Raw genomic sequence first — 22,594 nt, 5'->3', positions numbered from 1 at the left:
CTAAGGGACCATTTTAATAAGATCTTCAGTAAAACGCCAACCGAGAAACATAAGGCTAACGCACCTCCAGAATGGCACTACTATTTACACAATGTACATTTACAATCAAACAATTACGTTTCATCAAGTCATTTTGACGACCAGTACTTACTTCAGTCAAATGCCAAGCAAGGGATGACGGAAGAGCTACGTGGCTCATGTCAATTTGGTTTCTGTTCTCAAATGTGGACATCACAAATTGCTTTAGTTATGCATTTGCATGGAGTATGTATTGGCATTGTTATAGCCCTTCTACCGATAGTTTTATAAAACAAAAAAACATAGCAAGACAGTTCTCTAAAAAACAAACTCCACCTGTCAAGAAGATACACACAGGGTGTTACGCAAACCAAATATATAATACAAAAACGGTTGTTTTGTTGTTTGTTCTAAAGAAACATGAAATAAGACACAAATTTGAATATGGAAGGAATGCCATAAATGAAAGAAATGGAACAAAAACACCATAAAAATGTGTTTTCAACCTGCTGTTTTTGTACAAGGTTTGTTCATATATTTACATATTTTGTTTTAAACCTGATACCCAGAAGAAAAGGAAGAAAAGTAGAATTAAAAAGAAAACCACCAAATGCAACAACTACAACAAATCGCAATCTTCCAAAACATTTTCCATTTTTCAGTTAAAAACCCTCTTGATATTAAATTTTTGAGCAAGATTCGCTCTTTCGAAAGAGAAAATAGTAATGTGTAGAGTGAAAAAACAGTCTTCCTTTTCTTTAATAATCTTAAATTACAAGAACTTTGATCCAAAGTGTCCATTGATTTAAGCAACATGACTATTAGTTAATCAATTGAAAAACATTGAGAGAGTGTGCATGTACCCTCATCATGCCCACCCTGTACATCCTTCCCTCAACTAAACCGAGGGAAATGGCTGCTACTGGGTATAAAGGGCTAGACGCTACGCTCCCCCTCCCCACCCCACCCCCAACCCCCAATACCCATATCCATTGGGTTAAGGGCATAATCTACCCTCTAACCCCATGTCTTTGGGTAGAGACTGGGGTGCGTTAAATACTTCAATATACTTCACTTAAATGGTAACACAACATCTGAATGTTAGAGCTTGGATAATATTGGCATACCTTGGGGTTTCCCAAACCTCAGCTTGAGCTCCCACTCCAGGCTCTAACTCATGAAAAAAATAAAATAACATCCTAAAAAGAAAATATTATTCAAAACTAAAAAAAAAAAATTGAAACTAGTGATATGTTTAAAGGACGTACATGTAGCACACCTATAATAATTGTTAAGAAGAGCGATTCTCTGCAAACACCCTGCATGAAATTCAGTTCTAACTCTTGAAGCTTAAAACCATTTTGATCAAAGCTTGGGTAATCTTAAACATGACTAACAGTATAAGCTCATTATTGGTGAAATAAAAAGTTGCTCTAAACAAAACAGTTCAACTTCAGACTGGTATCCTTACTCTCTGCAAAAAAACTTCTCTGGCCCACTCATGACATCACCAAGCAACTAGGCCTACAGCATGCTTAGCAAGATTAAGCAGGGGACCAGTCAAAGGGTAATGTACATTGCATAATATTTGGCTGTTGATTTTGTTTTTTAAGCAGTTTTTTAAGCTAATAAGCAAACTTGTAGGAAGTAGCTGTAATTAAATTCGGAGCTGATGAGCTGTGCATGTTTATGTGGTTCTGTAGATTTAAAAAACAAAACCTCTTGGATTTTGAAACAAAATGTACAAAATACATTTTATATTTAAATGAAATTCAGGAAGAAAAATTATTACTATTTAAACAATTAATAAATAGACTTGCCGTAGAGTAGTTAATATTTAATAAATAGGCAAACGTTCAATGCTAGATAAATAACACATTAATAAATAATTCTGTGATGTATTATGCAATAAGAGTTTTTGCCACCAAAAACAAAAACAAATTTGGGTTTGCATTACTTAATTATTGATGATATTCTCTCAATTTCGGGATTTGACACTCTAGGTGGGTGCAGAGATACATGTACCATGTAACTTTCCATATTTTACATGATTAATAAGCATTTGCACAATCTTGAGAATGGAGGATTTACAAAAAGAAAAAGTGCCATGAAAAGTTTCCCATTCCCATTCCTGGATAAATTATATTAAATTAATTTGTTTGTAATTTTGTTTAAACATTGATATGTTTTTCTTCAAACATATAAATAAAAAAGGCCGGGGCAACCCAAACAAATTTTGGCTAGGTTATCAAACTGAACAACTTATTAATATAGCAACTGATTGAATAAAACCTCTTTAAATTGGTCTTCGTTTTTGTACACTGTCAAATTTACAGTGCGGCAAAAAGTCGCAGCAGAATTAGTGATCATTTTATTTAGCAAAAGTCTTTCATAAAAACATGAGCACCAATTGTTAAAAAATATAATAATAATAAAAAAAATATTTGGAATTCGGAGACTCAAGGTTGTAGGAAAATAAAAAAACAAATTCTTTAAAGCCATTGGACCCTTTCGGTAAACAGTGTTTTCCAAGGCCCACACTTTGTGTACCACAACTTCTATATCAAATAACAAACCTGTGAAAATTTAGGCTCAATCGGTCATCGGAGTCGGGAGAAAACACTGGAAAAACCCACCCTTGTTTCCGCGCGTTTCGCCGCGTCATGACATGTGTTTTAAAAAAATCCTTAATTCTTGTTAACGAGAATTTATATTGTTTTGCTGTTTTCTCAAAAAGTCAAGCATTTCATGGAATATTATTTCAAGAGAAGTCTTTCACCATTGCCTTCTGTAAACCCTGTAAGTTATTTGTAAATCTGTGAACTTTTATTTTTTTTTCTGAACCGAAAGGGTCCAATGGCTTTAACCCAAAACTTGTTTTCAAAGATTCCTTCCATGTTTCATTAAGCAAGCAAAAAAGAGCTCAACCTACTTTATAATTATCAACAAGATAAAATCCAATTTAGAAATAAACATTTCTCAAGATAACTTTTAAATCACGCTCTCGTTAAAGGGGACAGTACATTGGAAGAGTAACTGAATTCCCTTCCCCTAGTTTGCAAAAAAACACCAGAGTACTAACATGTGAGAATCTCATCTAAATGGTGGTCATGTGTCTGTGGAAACGACACAAATATTGCAAAAGATTGTCAGATTTTGTACTCCCTCGCTCATTTGAGCTTTTGCTGATATTGAAATGAGCAATGGTGAATCTGCATCTTTGAAAGTCAGATGGCTTCTTTCCTTTTTCTTTCGAGGATTGTGACCGAAATTTACTTTATATTCAATGAAATTTCAGATTCAAACTGAATTTTTTATTTTTTTCCCCTTTTTTGTGGGGGGTGATAATTACCAATTCTGTACTCTGTCTATCAACAATGTACCGTCCCCTTACAGAGCTAACATTGTAAAGCAATAAACTGGGCCCAGTTTCACGGCTTTGCTTACCGAGTAAATCTACACTTAGTCACAGTTCTCCATTTTCAAAATTAATACCACAGTTTTACAGTAGCCGCTTAAATAAGTTAAACATGCTAAGCAACATGGGCAACTGAGAGTCCCTTGTTTATTTGTGATGTCGGCCTATGCTTAACATTCATGTGGATTGTTTTCTTCCATCGTACCAGCCAATTTATGTGTTTACGGTAAGCAGAGCCTAGAAATTGGGCGCTGATTTTACATTGTCCTGCGTACTCTCAGAGTCAACATGTTATTATTAGGCAACTGATTATAAATCAGCCTGTCTCAATCCTACATCATGATTACCGAACTATAGAGAATTATAATTATTTCAATATCTTACAACTTTGCTCCTCTTATTGCATAGAAATTTTCTGTCTTTCAAACAATTTCTTTCTTTAAATGCGTACATGTATGCTCTCTAAAAAACAACAGTAACAATAATTAAATTGAGAAGAAGCGAAAAAATGTTGTAGTTGAAATGCAGCACTCAAAATTAGCTTATTTAACAAAAAAGGACCGATAGTGGAAACTATTTTATTTACACTAATAAAACGATAGCAGGATTTATGCATCTTTATCAGCAGCCATTTTGTTCATCTTCCACTGAAATGAATGTGACTAAAGTGAGACCGGAAGGGTATAGATAGACTGGTGCATTTCCTTTTTTGAGAAAAGGCTGCTCAAAACCATGTGCAAACAGGGAACAATACAACAAGATGAACTATTTTGGTCTTTCAAGCCGACAGAAAAAGTAAAGAGCGCCCTCTTGTGATCATTATGTTTGTACTTTTATACAGTTCTGTACTAAGAAGACTTTTTTGGCCAAACAAGTACAACTCACTCAATCAAATTGAAACTAAGATAAAAACTAAAATTGGAAAAATTAAAAGGAGTCAATAAAGTGTTTGCACAAATAACTTTTGTGAACACACTGAACTTTCCAAAGTTTAAATCTTGGAGGAAATTAAAAGCTGAAAAGTTGAAAATAAAGTTATGGTTGACAAAAATTATTAACGTTTAAAAAGTTCAAACCAAGAACAACCAAAAATAAACAATATTTTGAAACAACAAAAGAAAACACAAACATGTTGTAAAAACATTCGATCGTCAACACTTCGTCAAAAACTAAAACCCAATGTTGACGATTGTGTTGATAAAAAATGTGGCCTTTGATACAACTTTTTTAACAGAAACAAACACCCAAACATGGTGCAGAAAAAAAAGATCATCAAAATTTACTTGGTTTCCTTTTGGCAGTTTCTTCTTTCTTGAACTGGAAGACAATTGATATGCTGTTAGGCTAGCAACTGAAGTTAAAAGCCATTTCTGTTGTCTGAAGCTTCTCTTTGGCAAAATTGTTGAAATCAAGGCGGTCCAAGGTTGCATTCCATGTTACTGCAAATGAAGAAAAAAAGTACATCTTCGTTGTTTCAAATTATAATAGGACTTAAAGGAGGTAATATGAGTAAAGTCTAGTTCATAATTCCTGCGAATGCAAGAGTTCAGGTATACTCAACTGCTGCGAAACATTCACAGCAAAAAAAAGAGCTGCGACATCAAGATTGCTTCGTACAAAGCATTTGCAGGAAGTAAGAACCAGGCTTAAGGTTTGCAGTGCACTTTATGTGACTCTTGAGTATAAATATTGACTCTGAGAAGAGCATGTGTTACCTTTTTATATTGTTGGTTTCCCCCTACACTTATGTGACAAGAACTGTTAATTCAGTGCTTTCCCAAGTCCTATGGAAACAAACCAAAAGGTATGCTACTTGGATGGGAACGAACCAGCAGTCTCCGGTCCCATTCTATACTAGGTGTATCACAACTAAGAGCTAGTTGTAACTCAACGTTTTGACCAGTGTACTCTGATTGCCTTCTGGAAAGGAAGTTGGAAGCTCTCTAAACCAAATCTATTTTTGAAAACTGTAACTTCAAAAACTTGTGAAGAACCACTTCAACTGGGTCATGGATTGTAAACACCTTGGGAATGGGTTGACAGGTTTAGTGGCACTAAATATATATCGAGGGGAGGAACTTTCTAGATTTCACCTCGACTCATCATGATCTATTATATTTCCTGTAAACCAAACTCCCACCTGCGTGCCAAAGAAAAAACAAACAACACATACCAGTGAATAAAACTGACAAAACACCCTACTAGATACAACCTTCTTTCACACCCATTTGGTAAAATGAGACAAATTGAGCAACAGGTGGAACTAAACTACGGAACTGCCAGACTGTTGAGAACCGTTCGAGCATAGAGAAAGTGGAGTTCGAAGGAGAAAAGGGGGGCTTAATCATGCCAAACCCATTGTCGCAACCCAAGCTAATTCAGTCATTTCCGTAAACAATATGGAGTGCATTCCTGTGCTAGCTTTAGCATTATGAATGAGTCTCCCCTGGGGTGATATCTGGGTGCATGTTTCCACACAAGGGCATCATATCTAGATTTTCCTATATCTTGAATTGATACATTATAGGTAACGATCAATATAGTTTTAAAATTATGAAACACATGAATAAGGTTTCCGTGAACACCACGAACATGGATCTCTCAAAATTTGTTGTAGCTAGCTCTGTAAGAACCCATGGAGTGTTTTCTTTTTTAGAAAATGTCCTCAAATTGCTCATGGTCGGGTGCTTTTAAACTAAGTCATAGAAAAGCAAACTTCAATCAATAAAAGGCTGTAGCTTTGGCTCCATTCCTCAATAAAATGTCTTTCCTGTCTCGGATAATCTGAGAACTGACTTGCCCACAGAGCATACTGAAAAAGGTGGGAACAGTTTTGTTTGATTATTTATCCATTCTTCTCTATGAAATCTTAGAAATGAGCACAGGAAGTATTTACTCAACCACAAGAAAACAGATCCACTTCCCACACAATTGAGACATTGGAATGCGCGCTCCTCGCTGCATCACTCGTTTTGTTCAGGAGTCTTCCATTGGATTGATGGAGAACAATGACCGGTCTACTCATCCTGATAAACTAGCTCTAAGGTCATCCAAACATATCAAACACACAGTCATTTAGGGCTTCCTGCAACAACAAAAAACACCTATTCAAGAGGAACCTGGATTTCCCAGATCTGCAGAATGAGCTCCTCCAAAATCTACTGGATCTTGATTTGGATAAATAATCTCAACGGTCTAATCAGAGCCAATTGAGAAGAGAGACAAAAATGAAGAAATTTCAGTTTTAGATGTGGGAGGAAAAACCTCAGGGAATTATTCCAGGGAAAACTCACGCAGTCAAGTAGGGACTAAAAACCAAATCCACTCAGTGCCCTTGGTGAGATTCGAACCGGGTCCAAGTGGAAGGCGAGTCATGACACCACTACACCAACCTGACCCCCATCTACTGGTGTTGCTCCCCTTTAAAACGACTTTCATGGTACTTGGTATCAGTCTCATTTGTTTCATTCTTTTTCTTTCTAGTGACTCATTGACTCTTCAGACGTAGATTTTATGACTCAAGACTTGGACTTGACAATGAAGATTCTGCCCCAGCAGGTTTTAATTTCACAAACACAACGTTTGCCACTTGGGTAATCACCCTTTACTCTATGGCGTTGTACTCTGTGAACAATACGCATGCGACACAACACATGCGTCTGAAGTATGTCTGATCTACACATCTGTTTTGACTTTAGCTTCATGATGCTGCATTCACCAGACAGACTGACACACAAAGCTCTAGGAGTACACTCTAGATGATCGACTAGCGTGATGTGATGGTCATCCACACTCTGTTGGGATTTTGTGTAAAACAGACATCCGGGACATTGTTCTTGTAAAGACATTTATATTCATGTCCCAACAGTAATTTGTTCTCCACAACATCTATTGCACATGAGTCAACATGGCACATCAACTGTGGGGGCTATAACCCAAAGCAAAGGATTTTTCAAAACAAATTAGGACACCATTCATGAGGGGAAACTTCCCTGTTGTAACCAAAGTAATTTGTGTGTGTCCCCCCCCCCCCCCCCCCCCCTCAAGGTCATGTTCACAACAAACCTGTTTACTAAATCAACTTCCTACAACTTCAAAACAAGCTTGTCCATGACCAAAGTGAACTTTTGAGTAAAATTTAAAAATGACATCTTGGTCTTCTATGAATATCTTCCTGTTCACTCATCACTATAATCCCACATCTGACACCCATGATCATAGTTATTGGTTGGAACATTTCTATCAGGGCTCGAATTTAAACTAGACCAGAGACTCGAGGCCGGTGGTTTTAGTATCAGACAAGTGAACTTACTACCGGACAAGTCTTGTGTTTTTGAAATGAATCTGTACCTCACAGTGTACTATACAATTATGCTCAACAGTGAATTTATGTCTGATACTATAATCTCAAAACTTGAGTAACAAGTATAATTAATACCAACAAAACAACAGATGAGATAAATCTTCTCTTAGACGTCTTAGTGCAATTACTGTAAAAAAAGAAAACGGTTAAATTCCTGTTGTCAGGACTCAGAATTTTTTTTTTTCATTCGGATTCCAATCTTGAACAAAAGTGCCTGGTCCAGCGGACATCTGAGCTGCGAGCCCTTCTTTCCTGTGAATTTATCTCCCAAATTCGAGCCAAGAATTTAGTACACAATTAGTGAAGTACCTGTGTCCCTGTTCACTGCTTTTACTCGTGGCACATCTGCAAAATTGATGCAGCATTGTACAGGTGAAGGAGGGCACTGGACTCAACTACCAGCTACCAAAGTAATTCTGACAGTTATTGCACATGCAGGTCCCCCAACAAGGTACCAGAAAATGCAGAATGCTTTTTTTAAGGAAACTGGGTTCCCCTATTTTTACTGACTTCAGGTGCATTTAATTTTCCAAGGGAAGTGTAAGTATTTGTGAATGTGTTTACCTGTTGACAACAAGGACTTAACCAAAATTGACTCCAGTGGCTTGAGAGACTATAAGGATGTGCTCAGTTTGATTTGATTTTGTGTATAAAACCAATTGGAACGTCAATAAAAAAGTCAAAATAATTTGAGATTAAAGACTAGTCCTGATTTATGGGAGGTCGATAAACATGTGGACATACTTGTATGTGCATGGGTAGGGTGGTGGTTACTCTTAAAATAGGAACAATACTAGTCCACATAAAAAAGAACAAAGCAGCGGCACAAATGGGGATGAGGTACCCCACTATCATCGATGTTAAAGGCGTGTTTGTTTTTGCTTTTAAGTATTTATTTCTTAATTTTTTTATGGGGGTGGAGGGCCAGGGGGGTTTGGGGCTGAGGAAAGCAAGGGTTTTATTGAGACTTTTGAAAATGCTACATTCCTGACTTTTTTTTTGCATCTCGATGGGCCCTGCCCCCCTGTTCAATATTGGCTCTCATTGCGCAGTCTGTGCCCTAGCTGAGGTTTCTGTTCGATGAGCAGGCTGGGGAGGGTGGCCCAAGCATTTTGGCCAGGATTGCAGTAGCAGCTTTACTTTCCATTTTTATTTGGAATGAGCTTAAAACTTTGTGGGCTTTTTACAGACCAAATTGACGCAGTTGCATGAGCCAAGTTCACACATGGATCATTTGTCAACTTGAGGCAGATATTGCCTGATACCAACACATGTTTCTCAGCATTTAAGTACCAGTTAATATCAGCCACTAGTGTTACTTGGCTGTAGGTTTAAGCAGACAATGATAGCATTGAGTTAATTACATTGTACTACATCATCCTTTACTCTTGACTGTCTGACAAATTACCCCCAATGCAGCTTTGCATGTTTCCGCTGCTAGCTCAATTAATACTGGTAAATCTCGAACACATTCAAGGTTCATATAAGAGTTGCTGCCAAGAAGACAGTGGGTGTAAGAAAGCTACTGATCTGCTCATTGTGAGTCATAGATTAAGGAGGATTCTAGTTTCATTGTCTCATGTCGGCCTAATTCATCTCATGGCAGACTATAAAAAGAGATGGATATGTCAGGGGTAGGGGAGGGGCGAGAGAAAAAGAGAATCGTGCAATAAGCAATGGAACTCAGGTTAGGGGGTGGGGGTGGAGTTTCCGGGATACATGCTGCAGGGATAGAAACAAGTTCAAAGAGTTTGCATAACTGTCCCTGTGGGTAACAAATGACAATCATGAGCAAATCGAGTGTGCACCATAAGTAAAGGTTGACTAATTTGACTCAAACCAAGGCTGGTCGACTTTTGGTTGACTAAGTATACTGTGGTCGACCATTTGGAACTAGCCTCGAGATAGCGGTTCCTTCTGTGGCCTGTTCCATGCTAACAGTGTAAAGCGCAGAAGTGAACGTCGTTTCAGTGAGTGCGTCACTGTGCATGTTCGTTGCTGGTCAGTGGTCAATCACAGGTCGTCTAAATGTGGGCACTTAACTTTGCTCCATATTTCAGTAACACTAGCCTATGGCTACCTAACAAACCACTCATACACAACATGCTCCGCTATGTTTCCATACATCTGGGGTGGTTTTGTAACATAAGGTGTTGAAGACAACCAAGGGACTACAATTTAAAGTCTATGGACAAAAAAGAGAGATGTAGTGCATAAAAGGTGCTTACCTACCTAAGGATGTCGTATTCTTGCTTCAGCATAGCGATGCTATCTTCCATGGTGCTGTTTTTAGACTTGAGGGTCTCAATATCTTCCATACACTGCCAAATCAAACAAAGAAACATTGTATGTCAACCCTAAAATTATCCTCATTAGTAAAATTACTGTATCTTACTAAAAAAAAAATCTATACAGGCAACAACTTCATCAATAAAATTATACTGTCACAGAAAAATGCAAATGCTTGGAGGTTTATGAATATTCATTCCTTTCCTTCAAAAATATTGCCTAAATTTATACAAGTTCTTTTTAACTTTGTGTAAATATTCATGAAGGGCTTTGTGCCAGGACCCAATTGGCCATGGTTGTGTGGGGTCAATATTAATTATTCATTATGCGCACTTTTGACCCAGAGGGGATACCCCAACATGAGGAGCAGTGAACCTCAAGTTTAACCTTACAGCTTATTTGCATCATCTTGGGGGTAAGTGTATCATAACAAAGGATCAGGGTGTCGGCTCATAGATTGTAGATAGAAGTGTGTGTGAAGTATATGAGAAAGGATAGTGGAAAGAATTCAGTGGAGTCTCCAGTGGTGAAGAGTGCATGTCATTTGTTCTGCTGCTCTGCTGCTAAATTATTTGTACAGATATAGGTAGAAGCTGTTCCTTAGAACCAATAAATTTGAGAGAACATTTTCCACCATCGTGGAAGCAGGATTCGCTGGATGGGCAAGTTTGGAGTATACAGCACAAGAGTGAACTGTGAACAATATTAATATAATTCCCCTCGGCCAAGTATTTTATTGTGAGTTAAGTTGAGTGCATCCCAAGGTGGGGACAGACGATGAAAGGAAGTCAACGAGAAGTTATTTTAGTTTTGGGAAGTGACGAACAACATGTATTGAAGAACAGTGGTGGGGGACATTAATCCTCAGTTTGTAATTTATTTAACATTCTAAAGTTTGAGAATACTGCTGTGTAACCCATTTCCCTATTTTGCCGTTAATTGTAGAGCCTAAGTGGGGCTAAGGATATTCATTTGGTTTTACTCGAGCTCGAGGGAGATTTGGGGGTTAGAATTAGTAAATATGCAAGTGTACATATAGATTGATTGGTGCTGGAGTTGTTTTGTTTTATTACAAAGTAGTACCAATGCAAGAAGTTGTCCGTCACGTATTATTTATTGTAGTTTGAATTCGGGAGGCGGATCGGTTACCCTTTGTTCTGACATACCAACATCACCAGTGATGTACTTTATCTTTGTTCAAAGAGACTACACAAGAGAAGCTTAACTTTTGCCAACATTCACAACACTACCGCAGTTGTGTCTACTTGTGCATATAGTTTGACTCAAAATGTACTCCCGAAATGGCACAGAATGTGCGCGTATAGGTGCATTGCGCAATGGTTCTGTACCTAATGTTTTACCGCATATTGATGCATAGAGAGAAATGCACATCAGATGCTGCTCTTTTGCACCAAATAAAAATGCTGTGCCTTTTCTTGATTCAAAAAGAGAAAAATACCAGAGGTTGCTTCTTCGAAACAACTGATGCTTTACAATGTTTTCAAAGTTAAATTGCGCCAAACACAAGATGTTGTTGGTGTTTTTTTGGTTCATGAAACATTAGCATCAACAGACTCCATTGTGATCACCCAATGTATCAATCATATTTCACATAGGACTAGAGTTTAATTGGTTTAGACATGGGTGGTTGTGTACAGATGTTTTGCAGCAACATCAGATACCAGCAGGCATATGGGGCTTTTAATTATATTCACAGGCATTGGTGTAACTAACGGCAGCTTTGTGGAACCTGAAACGCTTTCTCCCCACCCAAAAAAGATAAACATTGCTAAAAACAACTTATCTGCCATTGTATCAGTCCTGAGCAATACACTGTATATGCTTTTCAGTTGGATTTAAAGAGTTATACAAAATGTTAACAGGCCTTTTATTTGATAGACTTGTGGACAAGTTGGAAAATGTTTGTCGCTATGATAGTGTTCCGACTCTCTCTGCGATTCTCGCAACACTGACGATGTTCTCGCAAGACGACTGGCCACTGCGAGACTACTGCTCTCAGGACGATGGTCTTATTTAATAAGCGAATAAAAGTGCGGCGACAAGTTCTTAAACGTTTTAAAACCGGCAGGGTCATGGCCAGGCAGTAAAGTCCCCAGCCGGAGGCGAGTGCCTTTTTCGCACGGCCATGACACACCGCTTATCACATTTTTGAAGTTGAAATTTCTGAACTTTTAGGAGGAGTTTTGGAATTAAAAAGCTTTTTTTTTCAGGGGAGGGGTACACACAGTGCATGACTTGTTCACTTGTGGGGTTACTGGCCCTCTAGCCAGTGGATTTGGTGGTTATTTCGAGCCATACAGAGTGATTCAGTTTTTGACAGTTACAGGAAATATACCATGTAAGTATGTCACAACTTATTTGTAAAAAAGTCACCGAACCTGGGCTTCCTGCAGCCACAATTGGTATTGATCCCACTAGAACAACGTTGACCGCACTTACACACACCTATCCTGTCCGTTAATAGTCAAAAAGTGCAACAAATTGACTCCTAAAATGGTGAAAATGGCTGGCGTGCATTTTGCGGAGGTGTATTCTGCACTGTGTAATGAGTCATGATACTGACCTGTGGAAGAAACCATGAAATCCCAAAGAACATTTTTTGATTATTTGTGTGACCAATTATATTTCAAATGTTTTGCACACCGTTTCATAATCGATGCAATCCAAAATCATGTGAGTGAATCAATTTCGAGTATTTTTTTTTCTTTCAAATTTTGATTGGTAGCACTGGGCCCTTTCCCACAATGGCCCCATCTCCAAAGATTTTCACAATTTTGTTGTATGCAAATTAGCACTCATGCAGGATGTTCATTTATGATGGACACAGTTCAAAGTGCCTAAGACCGAAACAATATTTATCAAAAACTTCACAATTTTTGTTTTGTTTTTTTGAGACGAGTATTTTTTACATATTTAAGTGTTAAAACATGTGTTACTAGAGGACTTCTATTTAGAAGGATTGCACCCTATTGTGTACCCAGCTCTAGTCATGGTTCATTATCACTGTTTCACAGTTGGCCTAGCGGTGTGCATAACATATTTGTAAAGTATCCATGCATTGGGTCGCCACTAACTTCATCCATGAACGACGCATTAGATCCAGTTGCACATGAAATGATACTGGGATATTCTCTTAGGCTAAAGTCAAGGAGAAATATCTCACATTTCCTGCTATTTACACTCACGTTGCCTCAAACCTGTTCATCTTCATTAAAAAATTATTCGATAAAATGACACGCTGCTATTTAATACCAAGGTAGAGAATTAGCTTTCATACTAAAAGAAAGAAGAATCAAATTTCTATGATTGAAAGTTCGGTGAAGGTGAGGGTAACTTTTTAATTGGAATGTGCACAAATAATTTGTAGGCCGTAAATATTTGTCTTGTTTATAGTAATACAATATAGTTTGCTTGAACTCCTGACTCAAAGAACATCATTGGACACTGTAAATAAACGCCTTCTTTAGGGATCAGGGCCCAATATCAAGGCTCTCTCCTGACGGTCACCATTCTCTGACTTCAAGAAGTTTCAATAGTCCATGAAGTTGTTCAGTTTTATATACTCTTGCCCACAGAATTGGTAACTAGTTTTTGCACACCAGGCTGGTGGCCCACAGTACTTCCAAAGTTCTAGTTCTATGTACTGCATGTAAGTGTTGTTACACCAGGATAGCCCACTGACTCTTTGCAAGCCATGCTTTGCCAAAGTTTGTTTTTGAAAGTCATGCACCAACTTGAAGCCCCCATCAGAACTTTGCAAACAGGCTGTCCCACAGCATTCTTTAAATAGTTTTTGTGGGGCGGGCGAGCCAAAATCTCTCTTGACACATTTTTAGCTCTATAATGACACATAATTGTTGCCAAAAAAAATAAGCATTTGAAGGCAGAAAAACATATTTTCCTAAATAAACAGACAGAAAGACAATCATAGCATCTATGAAGATCAACACAGACATGAGCGCAAGTGAAGCATGCACTGCAGGTATGGGGACTCAATCAACTTAGGAGAGGGGGAAGCAAGTGCGCTGTGAAAACAATCAATATAATATCTGGTTGACTGCGGCTGTCAGTCCAACCGGTCACCTCCCCGCTCCGTGGATAAAGTACTCAAGGGTTCTCACATGAAAAATATCAATAGAGACCTTAATCACGCGGCAATCATCGTCTGATTCCCGATGCACAACTTGGATTACACAGATGAGCAGCACACAAGGGACCAGACTATTTCAGCCTGAAGCATCGGAGTGGTCCCTAATGAATTTGCAGGGTGAAAAACCTACAGCTACAAGTGATTGTTGATCAGAGTTGTTGAAGTTTAATGGTTTTTCCAATGTGCATTGGTAGCCGTGAACTATTTTTTACACACACTTTTAGCCATTTGTATACTAATTTTTATGTGTATGTATTTTGAATTATGCAAAGAGAAGTTATTGACCTGACTTTTTGAACCCAGCAGAGTCTTTCTCAGAAAGTTTTTTAGAAAGACTCTGCTAGTGTTGAAACGTCTGGCCATTAACAATTGTTTGCATTTGTACCATAAGTAATATACACATGAAAAGGTCTGTAGTTAAACATCTCAACAAACTAATTTTAACAAGGAGAATTCATGTATCCATTTGATCACTTACTGTTTTATTTCTTTGTTGTTTTCCAAGCATGTCCTTAATGTAGTTCTGGGCTGTAGAAAAGGAGAGAAGAAATAAAACATAAATATGTTGCTAAAGTCAAAGGGCCTTCACAGTTTCTGTTTTACAGAGAAAAAGTTGAATGAAGCAGTTTTGATGAAAGGCTTACAAGACAATGTAGTGGGAAGTTTAAACACAATGTTCAGTGTCTTATATTGCATCCAAACTAATTCTCTGTTGGTTACTCCAGAGGCTCAATGGGTCATCCAGTATGTTACAAGAAACTTCACATATGTGAAGTGTTAAAACTTCATAATTTTCTTAGACCTCCAAATTCAATCTAGTAGAGAAAAACAACTCAAACTTTAACAAAAAGAAGTACATTGCCAAAGTTGAACTCCTCTCCTAAAACCAGTGCAAAACGCATATTAATAAAACAGTTTCCAGCACAGACTAAAGTAATAAAAGCTTCCGATAACAAGAAAAAAAAAGTTTCAGGCTAAAGTTTCATTGAAAGCAAGCGTTGACTGGCGAATGTCAATGGGTAATATTTTTTGTATGTGTATTATTAAAAGCAATTGAATTCTACTGCCTGGGCTGGCTAGCTAGGCAACAGTAGTGTGGGCTCATATCGGCAGCGAGAATGAAATGAGAATGTCAGTGCCTGGGCGGATAGCCTAGAGAGCCAATAAATGCAATCAGATAGGCAGCATCACCATGTTACCTGTCACGACTATAAATTAATCCTGAAACACTAGATAAATTGGTAGCGTAAATGACAGGTTCGAGACTTGCATTGAGGGAATATCGGGCGAGCAATATTCCATTTCTCATTCCATATATTTCTAGAGAGAGAGAGAAGAGGGGGTTGAACACTACACACAGAGAGCCACATACCGGCCAATTTAAAAAAAAAAAAAATGAATTGCAATTGAATGTAATATGAATCGTTGGTTTTTCCTGCCCGTCTGAAATTCAAGTTCGTCAAAACCTATAGAGAGTGATCAATTACTGATGAGGTCCTTTTCGGGGCCACAGTTGCAGAAATGGACCAGCAATCATGGTCAAGCCTCTTCCCATGACTTTAAAGGGAAATTAGACTCTGGAGAACTTAACAAAGCTATAAACTGTTTATAATGTATTAAAAGGCAAAAATACCTTTGGTTCTTGGAGTAATTGGGTTGCTTTAACCCTATTAAAGGTGTACCTAACCTTTCAATTAATTTTAGTTTTCAAATAGTAATTCCTTTTCAATCCTCTAGTTTACAAATACACACTAAACAAACCAACCTACAAAAACAATGCAAAACAGTATTTTGCTTATTCAGAAGGTATTTATTATGATTGAAATAAGTAATGCTGATTTAGGAGGACTTCAAATTCTATTTTCTATAACAAACATAACTTTGCCATTGAGCAAATCATATAATAAAGGGAGGGTACAATGTATCTGTTTAGTAATCACCTGCAAAATGTTTCTCAGATTATGAGTTCCTATGGGGTATTATACTTCCTGCGTGGACATAACGGCTCCTGGTTTTCTGCAATATCTCAAAAACCTGACAACCTATGCCATGAAATTTTGACAAGCTAATTTTATTGTATACATCTACTTTTAGATGGGATTAACACAATAATTAAACTGTTCCAAATATCAAAGGTATACTTATCCTTTAAAGAAATATCTAACCATAGAAACATTGCTCACGACCAACATGAAAAACAGCCATTACAACCCACGTGGCCATCACTTCCAATTCCAAGCCCCACATCCCCCAAACAGAAAAACAGACTCCGCCATAAAAAACATGTTCGCATTTAACCTAATTGGTGGAGCAGCTCAAGGGAAATTAGCGCCAATGCTTGTCAATTGCACTTTCCTGAGACACCAAGCCCTGTTTCCCGCCCATGAAGGGGCTCTCCAAATCAGTGCCAGGTCCCCCATAAGCGCGGGGGCCAAATCGGTCCTGACACCCCCCTCTTGGCATTGATTATCCCCCCTCTCTTTCTTCTCGACTTCAAACTCTCAGGGGAGGAAATACTGTTGTTGTTTTTAGTGGTGTCTGTGGGGATAAGCAGAAATAGTTTGAGCTTAATGTTCACTGACCACTTGAACGGATCCTAATCAGCGTAACTAGCATCAGGCCGAGACGCTAATGTGGCAGAGCTGCTTTGGAGCAAACAAATAATATGCTGAGCACAGCAACGAACTGCTTAAAGACGAAACACTGCATTGGTATTATCAAAAAAGGGACAAATAGTTTAAATCTGGAAGCTTACTGACTCAAAAGATGAGGCTTTTTCAACAACAATATCAACCTTTACCCTCGCAGGTACCCATCTATACACATGGGTGAAGAGAAGCAATCTTGCTCAAGGACACAAGTGTCATGACCGGGATTCGAACCCTCACTCATAAACCACCAGAACTTGAATTTGACGCTAAACTGCCTGGCAATGAGACGCCATGGTTTCAATCAAACAACCAAAACCTTACAGCTAAATTCCTCTAAAAATACTATTGAAGTTAATAAAAGAAAATAACAGCTATGACAAGTTGGCAGGTTGTTAATATTCTAAACAAAAAAACTGGGTCAAAATGGTAACTTTCCCCATCATTAATCTCTCCTGATGTGCATAGCAAATTACACAACTTTGTCAAAAACACGACTGAAATCCGTGCCGGATTCAGGTGAAGTTCCAGCCACAAACATAAACAGACCTCCAAAATGAATAATTACGGGTACATAAACACTGCCATCCGTTATCAACAAAGCTTTGGTTTGTTTTTAACTCTGTACTCCCTTGGTGAAGGGCTACAGAATGCTTGAAAGTTTCAAACAAGGTCAGATTTTCGATGTAGAACTAAGAACATTACCTCATTTTTAGTCTACGTGTTTTCTTGACACATATTATTCAGTTCTTCAATGGAGTTGACAACAAACAACATTTAAAAATACTGTTGCACAGACTTTTAGAATGTGTTTCTCAAGTTAAATGGGGTGTTTTTTGTGTCCATGGTTTGTGTGATGTTTCATTGTGCATTTTTTTTTTTTAGGGTTTGGGGTTTTTTCTTCAGCCATTTTGATTGGAATTGGGTGTCAGTTTTTTTTTTTTTTTTTTTGGGGGGGGCTGTTTTTTTTTACAAGAACATAGTCTCTTGGTTTGTAAAATTTTGTTCCCACCTCAGGCTTGCCCTCTCTCCATGTTTTGACATTTTCCCTATATTTTTCTTATTGGCTATGTATTATTTATTTTGTAAAAACTAGAGGGAATATACGCAACTCCTGCACTCCTGTAAGCAACTCAGTCTTTTATGTACAAATTCGTTATATTCCAGTCACGCTTGTATACGATAACTAAAATGATTGAGCAACTTTCAAACTTGAAATCTATACTTTACACAAACCAGGTCAAGGTGCTGACACGCTTACCCTAAAAAATATGCTGCGAGAAAAGTGCAATTTTTTACACATCATTTTAAATTTGTTGTATCATTTTCCCTCCCGGGGAGTCGCTGAAATTCCCTGGCGGAGTTCCCGGGTGATGCAGCCAGGAGTCCATGGGTCTGGCAAGTGTCATACCCCCATTACCCAAGGGACTCGGCAGCTCCTTTAATTTCAGATTACCAAGATCAAATTTCACTTAGATTCGCACATCCTGCTTCAGGAGTTTAAAGGGAAGGTTTCGTGGGCCTTGAGTAAACCCATGGCATCATGGTTTACTTCTTCAGTAACTAACCAATAAGACCAAGATTGGTTTAAAAGATTGTATAATATATTTGGTAATTGAAACCCACTGTGTGTTTCAATACTACAGTAGTGTACACATATGTATATATTTGTAGATTTATACCATAAAACTAACCACTGGCAGGGATGAGGAATACCACTTTGGTTTTAACATCACACAAAATGTGTGATCACACAAAATGTGCGATGTGAGCCCTATCAACCCCCCAAAAATATCAAGTAATAAACCAAGGCAAACTGTCTGGGAAAAGTTATATAATTTGAGGGGATGAACAAAAACAAATTGACTACTAAATCCAAATAACTGGACTTGAACTGTTTTTTCACCATTGGGCACTTGCAGTAGCATAGAGAAAGGTCCTTCCTCTAAGGTAGTAGTAGCACCTAAAGACTTTTTAAAAAAAACTGCACGGTGACAACTACTTCATCAGAAGCAGTTTGCTGGTATGAAGGTCTAGAATGCAGGGCTGAATCGTGGGTTCGAATTCACATCAGTAGCCAGTGGTTTTTTTTTCACGTAGGACTCAGAAAGCATAGGTGTAGGTGCAAAATGTATCTTGATTTTGCAAAAACAGCGTATCATGCACAATCATCACATAATATTTTGATTTTATGCCAGACTTAAATCGTAAGTGCTAATAACGTAAGCGTAATGTAAGTGCTATTTTAGGAGAATGTTTTAACACTGACACTGATAAATTGATACTACATCATGCACAGCCATAAATCACTATGGCATTATTCAGTTTTTTTATTTCAGTGGTAACACTGAAATCTATAAACAGGGTGTTGTTGGTCTGGGGCTTGTTTGTGAGGGTGAGGTTTGCATTTTGCAGAATCGGAAAATCATTATCCCTAACAAAAGGAAATGAACATTCAACCATGATTCATCACAATGAGTGGCTTGTTGTGGAAGCTGTACCCCCCCCCCCAACCCTCTCCTCTACTGTGATATAAACTTCAATATTTAATATTAAACTTTAAGCAGCAGCCGGTACAACTCTTTCAATTTGACTTAGTCATAATTTTCTTAGTAACAAGAACAATGGGAGGTATAAGCCACAAGGTGGCAGCAGACATCACGTAGTTCTAATCTTGTAGGTATTCTAAGCATGCGTACATTTACGCGAAAAGAAAAAAGAAAAAAACAAGTCTCAGATGTGGCATTACTTGAAGTTTATCTAGAAGATTAAAAATGTGCCCAAATGAACAATTTTGTCTTTTTTTCTCCCGCTTAAAACATCCCTCCACCCCACCCTACCCACCCCAAATGAAAATATCTGGTTATAAGCCTAGACCTTCGAAGCAGTACCATAAAACGGCGCCCAGGAGTCCATTGAACCAAATGGCTCGGGCCATGACGAAGGCTTCTCGATGACACCTATACAATAACCTTTTGGATTTGTTGATGGACTTTCCCTTTAATCTTTGAAGGAGGAGGGGGGGGGGGTGTCTGTTACTAATCTGCTCCTTTTTTAAAATGCAATTGAAGTAGGGTAAGAAATTACTGATAAGGAACTTAGGAAAGGATTGCAATACACTTGATAGTATAACCTATGCGTAATGTTTGCATTGTGGATGACACATGCCCTCACAACCTATGAATTATAACGCACTAAGTACACAATCCAGGGCAACGATCTATAGGCCCTAATTTCATAAAGATGTTAAATAGTGCAAACATTAAGGAGGGGAACTGTGATTGTGATCTGTGAATGTGCAAAATGAAAATGTTTGTTCCATCTTGTAAGATTTATATCAGAACTACACTTAACAAAAAATATGCTCAAAAGAGGCTGTAAATGCTGTTACTGCAAACCAAAGACCGTATATTAGCCACTTGACAACTGGAGCGTCAATTGTTGTTAGGAAGGTAGTCTGGCATGGGTGCCATTTCAATAAGCAAATACTTTGTTATCACATCGATAGCAATGGTCTTTTTGCTTACTGAAATGGCATCCAGTTGCCCATCTTGCGCCTGCTGCGCTATGCAATCTTGGTCGCAAACCCACATCTTAAACTGCTACCAAATTCAGGAAAAATTTTGGTTAAAGTTTCCTTAATAATCATTAAGTCTAGTAAATAAAATTCTTCAATTAACAAGAGCAAGTATTCACAAAAACTTCCAAGAGAAGAAAATACTTCTAAAATATTCCCAACTTCCAAAATAAAACCAAAAGGCAACATGACTCGGACATAAACATTTATGTAGTGTTTTTCAGCTTTCTAAGCCACTCAACCCCCCACCCCCCCCCCCCCCCAAAGAAAAGACAAGAAATCAGCTGATCAGCTAAGAAATTGCATGACTGTACTCTCATACTCCTAATCGTATTAAATCAACAATTGTACTTCTATGCGACTGAGAGCTGCTTGTGGTGAACCCATCGTAGCGTGAGCATGACAGGGCATGTGCCGGCAGTTCACACAGGTAGAGAGGGTGGAAAGGGTAGCGCAGTTTGCCCTGAAGTCATTGAGTCAGCCCTGGTCTACAAGCAGGCCAACCCCAACTCTAACAAACGCTCCCAAGGCCTTCCAAGGATTCATTCCAAATTGGACATAGACCTCATTTTCCTTCCTGAATTACTCACGGCACATCCGATAAGACGTGGCGAATGTGAACCCTGCAAAAAATGACACTGAGAAGGGGGGGGGGGATAAAAAAATTGCTGTAGTTACATTCCTTTGGCTTAGGGATGAAAGAAAGGTAAAACTTTAGGAAGAACAAGGGGTGTACTATTTTTTTCTCATGGGCACTTCTAGCCAATTAGAACTGTAGTTTCTGAGCGAGTTCTTTTCCCAGGCATGACACTGGTGTCCTTAAGCAATTGAGCAAAGTACTTAACCATAATTGCTTCTCTAAACCCATGTGTATAAATGAGAACCACAGAGGTGATATTGTGTAGGATTTACCCTTTAGTGCTAATTGAAGCAGCTTAGGGTTGTTTACTCCCAGGGAGTTGAGAAAAAAGGAGGAATGATCGAAGTATGCCTGATGAACAGGGATAATAATGTTGTAAAGCGTTTTGATCTTGCTACTAGGATACGAACGCTTTATAGAACCAAGTGTTATTATTATCATTAAAATAATAACAATATTGGGCCGACAATCTACTTGTAATTATATAACAACTTGCAAACATTTATTTATTAGTAATGAAATGGTTTTAAAATAGTCTGGGCGAGTAGGTTAATCGTGCAGCCACGACTACCATAAAAATAGTCGCAACTACCTGCTTGGTGAACCAATTGTATCGCTCACAACTATTCACAACATAATTTACTTACAAAACACAGTCAGACATTAGTGACACAATCCTTCAATCCTTTCAGCACGATTGTTATTATATTGCGTCTGCGGTGAACAATATGATGTAATGCATCTTGGGAATTAAAAGTTAGTTGCGACTAGTGTCGAAGTCACAACTATTTGAGGCGTGACTAGTCATGCAGTAGATTTCACTAGTTGCCCAGGCTTATTTAAAAGTTAGTACACTTACATGACACCCCCCTTCCCACCTCACGTCCCCCACCTTTACAACCTCTTGACCCCCCTCCAACTTGATTGTCAGTGAGGGAGAGAAGTTGGGTTATCTCACCAATCATCTCCTCCTCACAACCGTGAGTAATCCCTTTACATTATTAGTGCAAATCCTCAATTGACCAAACTCTCAGGTCACGTAAAAGTCATAGTGTACTTCGTGCCACTGTGACGTACACAAATTATCAACTGCTAACCTTTCAGAGATTTCCAGACAACTTTCCGGTATCATTCTTGATATTGCCAGGGAACAATTATGAACAGATTTTTCAAATGTGAAGTTTGATGAAGTATCCTTTTACCAAGATCGGTGGTAATATCTGCAAAATATTTACCTGAAACTTTAAAGGAACACGTTGCCTTGGATCGGTCGAGTTGGTCTTTGAAAAGCGTTCTATAACCGTTTGTTATAAAATCGGTATGGTTAGAAAGATGTTGTAAAAGTAGAATACAATGATCTACACAAATATGCCTCGAAATTGCGTGGTTTTCGTGTTAGCTCGTCGACAAACACGGTCGGCCATTTATGGGGGTCAAAAACTTGACTCCCATAAATGGCCGACCGTGTTA

General features: G+C 38.2%; 1 protein-coding gene across 3 annotated transcripts in view; it reads right to left on the bottom strand.

Moving 5' to 3' along the window:
* The window catches only part of LOC139938207 (uncharacterized), a 91,395-nt gene continuing 68,801 nt past the window's right edge, over nucleotides 1–22,594 (bottom strand). For 2 of the 3 annotated variants that reach the window (XM_071933606.1, XM_071933607.1), the window contains exons 3-5: nucleotides 14,738–14,787; nucleotides 10,032–10,120; nucleotides 1–4,875 (exon numbers count right to left, since the gene is read on the bottom strand). In XM_071933606.1, coding sequence (XP_071789707.1) covers nucleotides 4,845–4,875; nucleotides 10,032–10,120; nucleotides 14,738–14,787 — 170 coding nt within the window. In that variant the 3' untranslated portion in view covers nucleotides 1–4,844. Of the gene's footprint in view, nucleotides 4,876–10,027; nucleotides 10,121–14,737; nucleotides 14,788–22,594 lie in introns of all 3 variants that reach the window. The other variant, XM_071933608.1, reaches the window with a different exon arrangement.

The sequence above is a fragment of the Asterias amurensis genome, chromosome 6 (assembly GCF_032118995.1).
Source record: "Asterias amurensis chromosome 6, ASM3211899v1".
In the NCBI taxonomy this organism is placed as follows: Eukaryota; Metazoa; Echinodermata; class Asteroidea; order Forcipulatida; family Asteriidae; genus Asterias; species Asterias amurensis.
The sequence above is the reverse complement of the archived record's forward strand: the minus strand, read 5'-3'. Positions and strand labels throughout refer to the sequence as shown.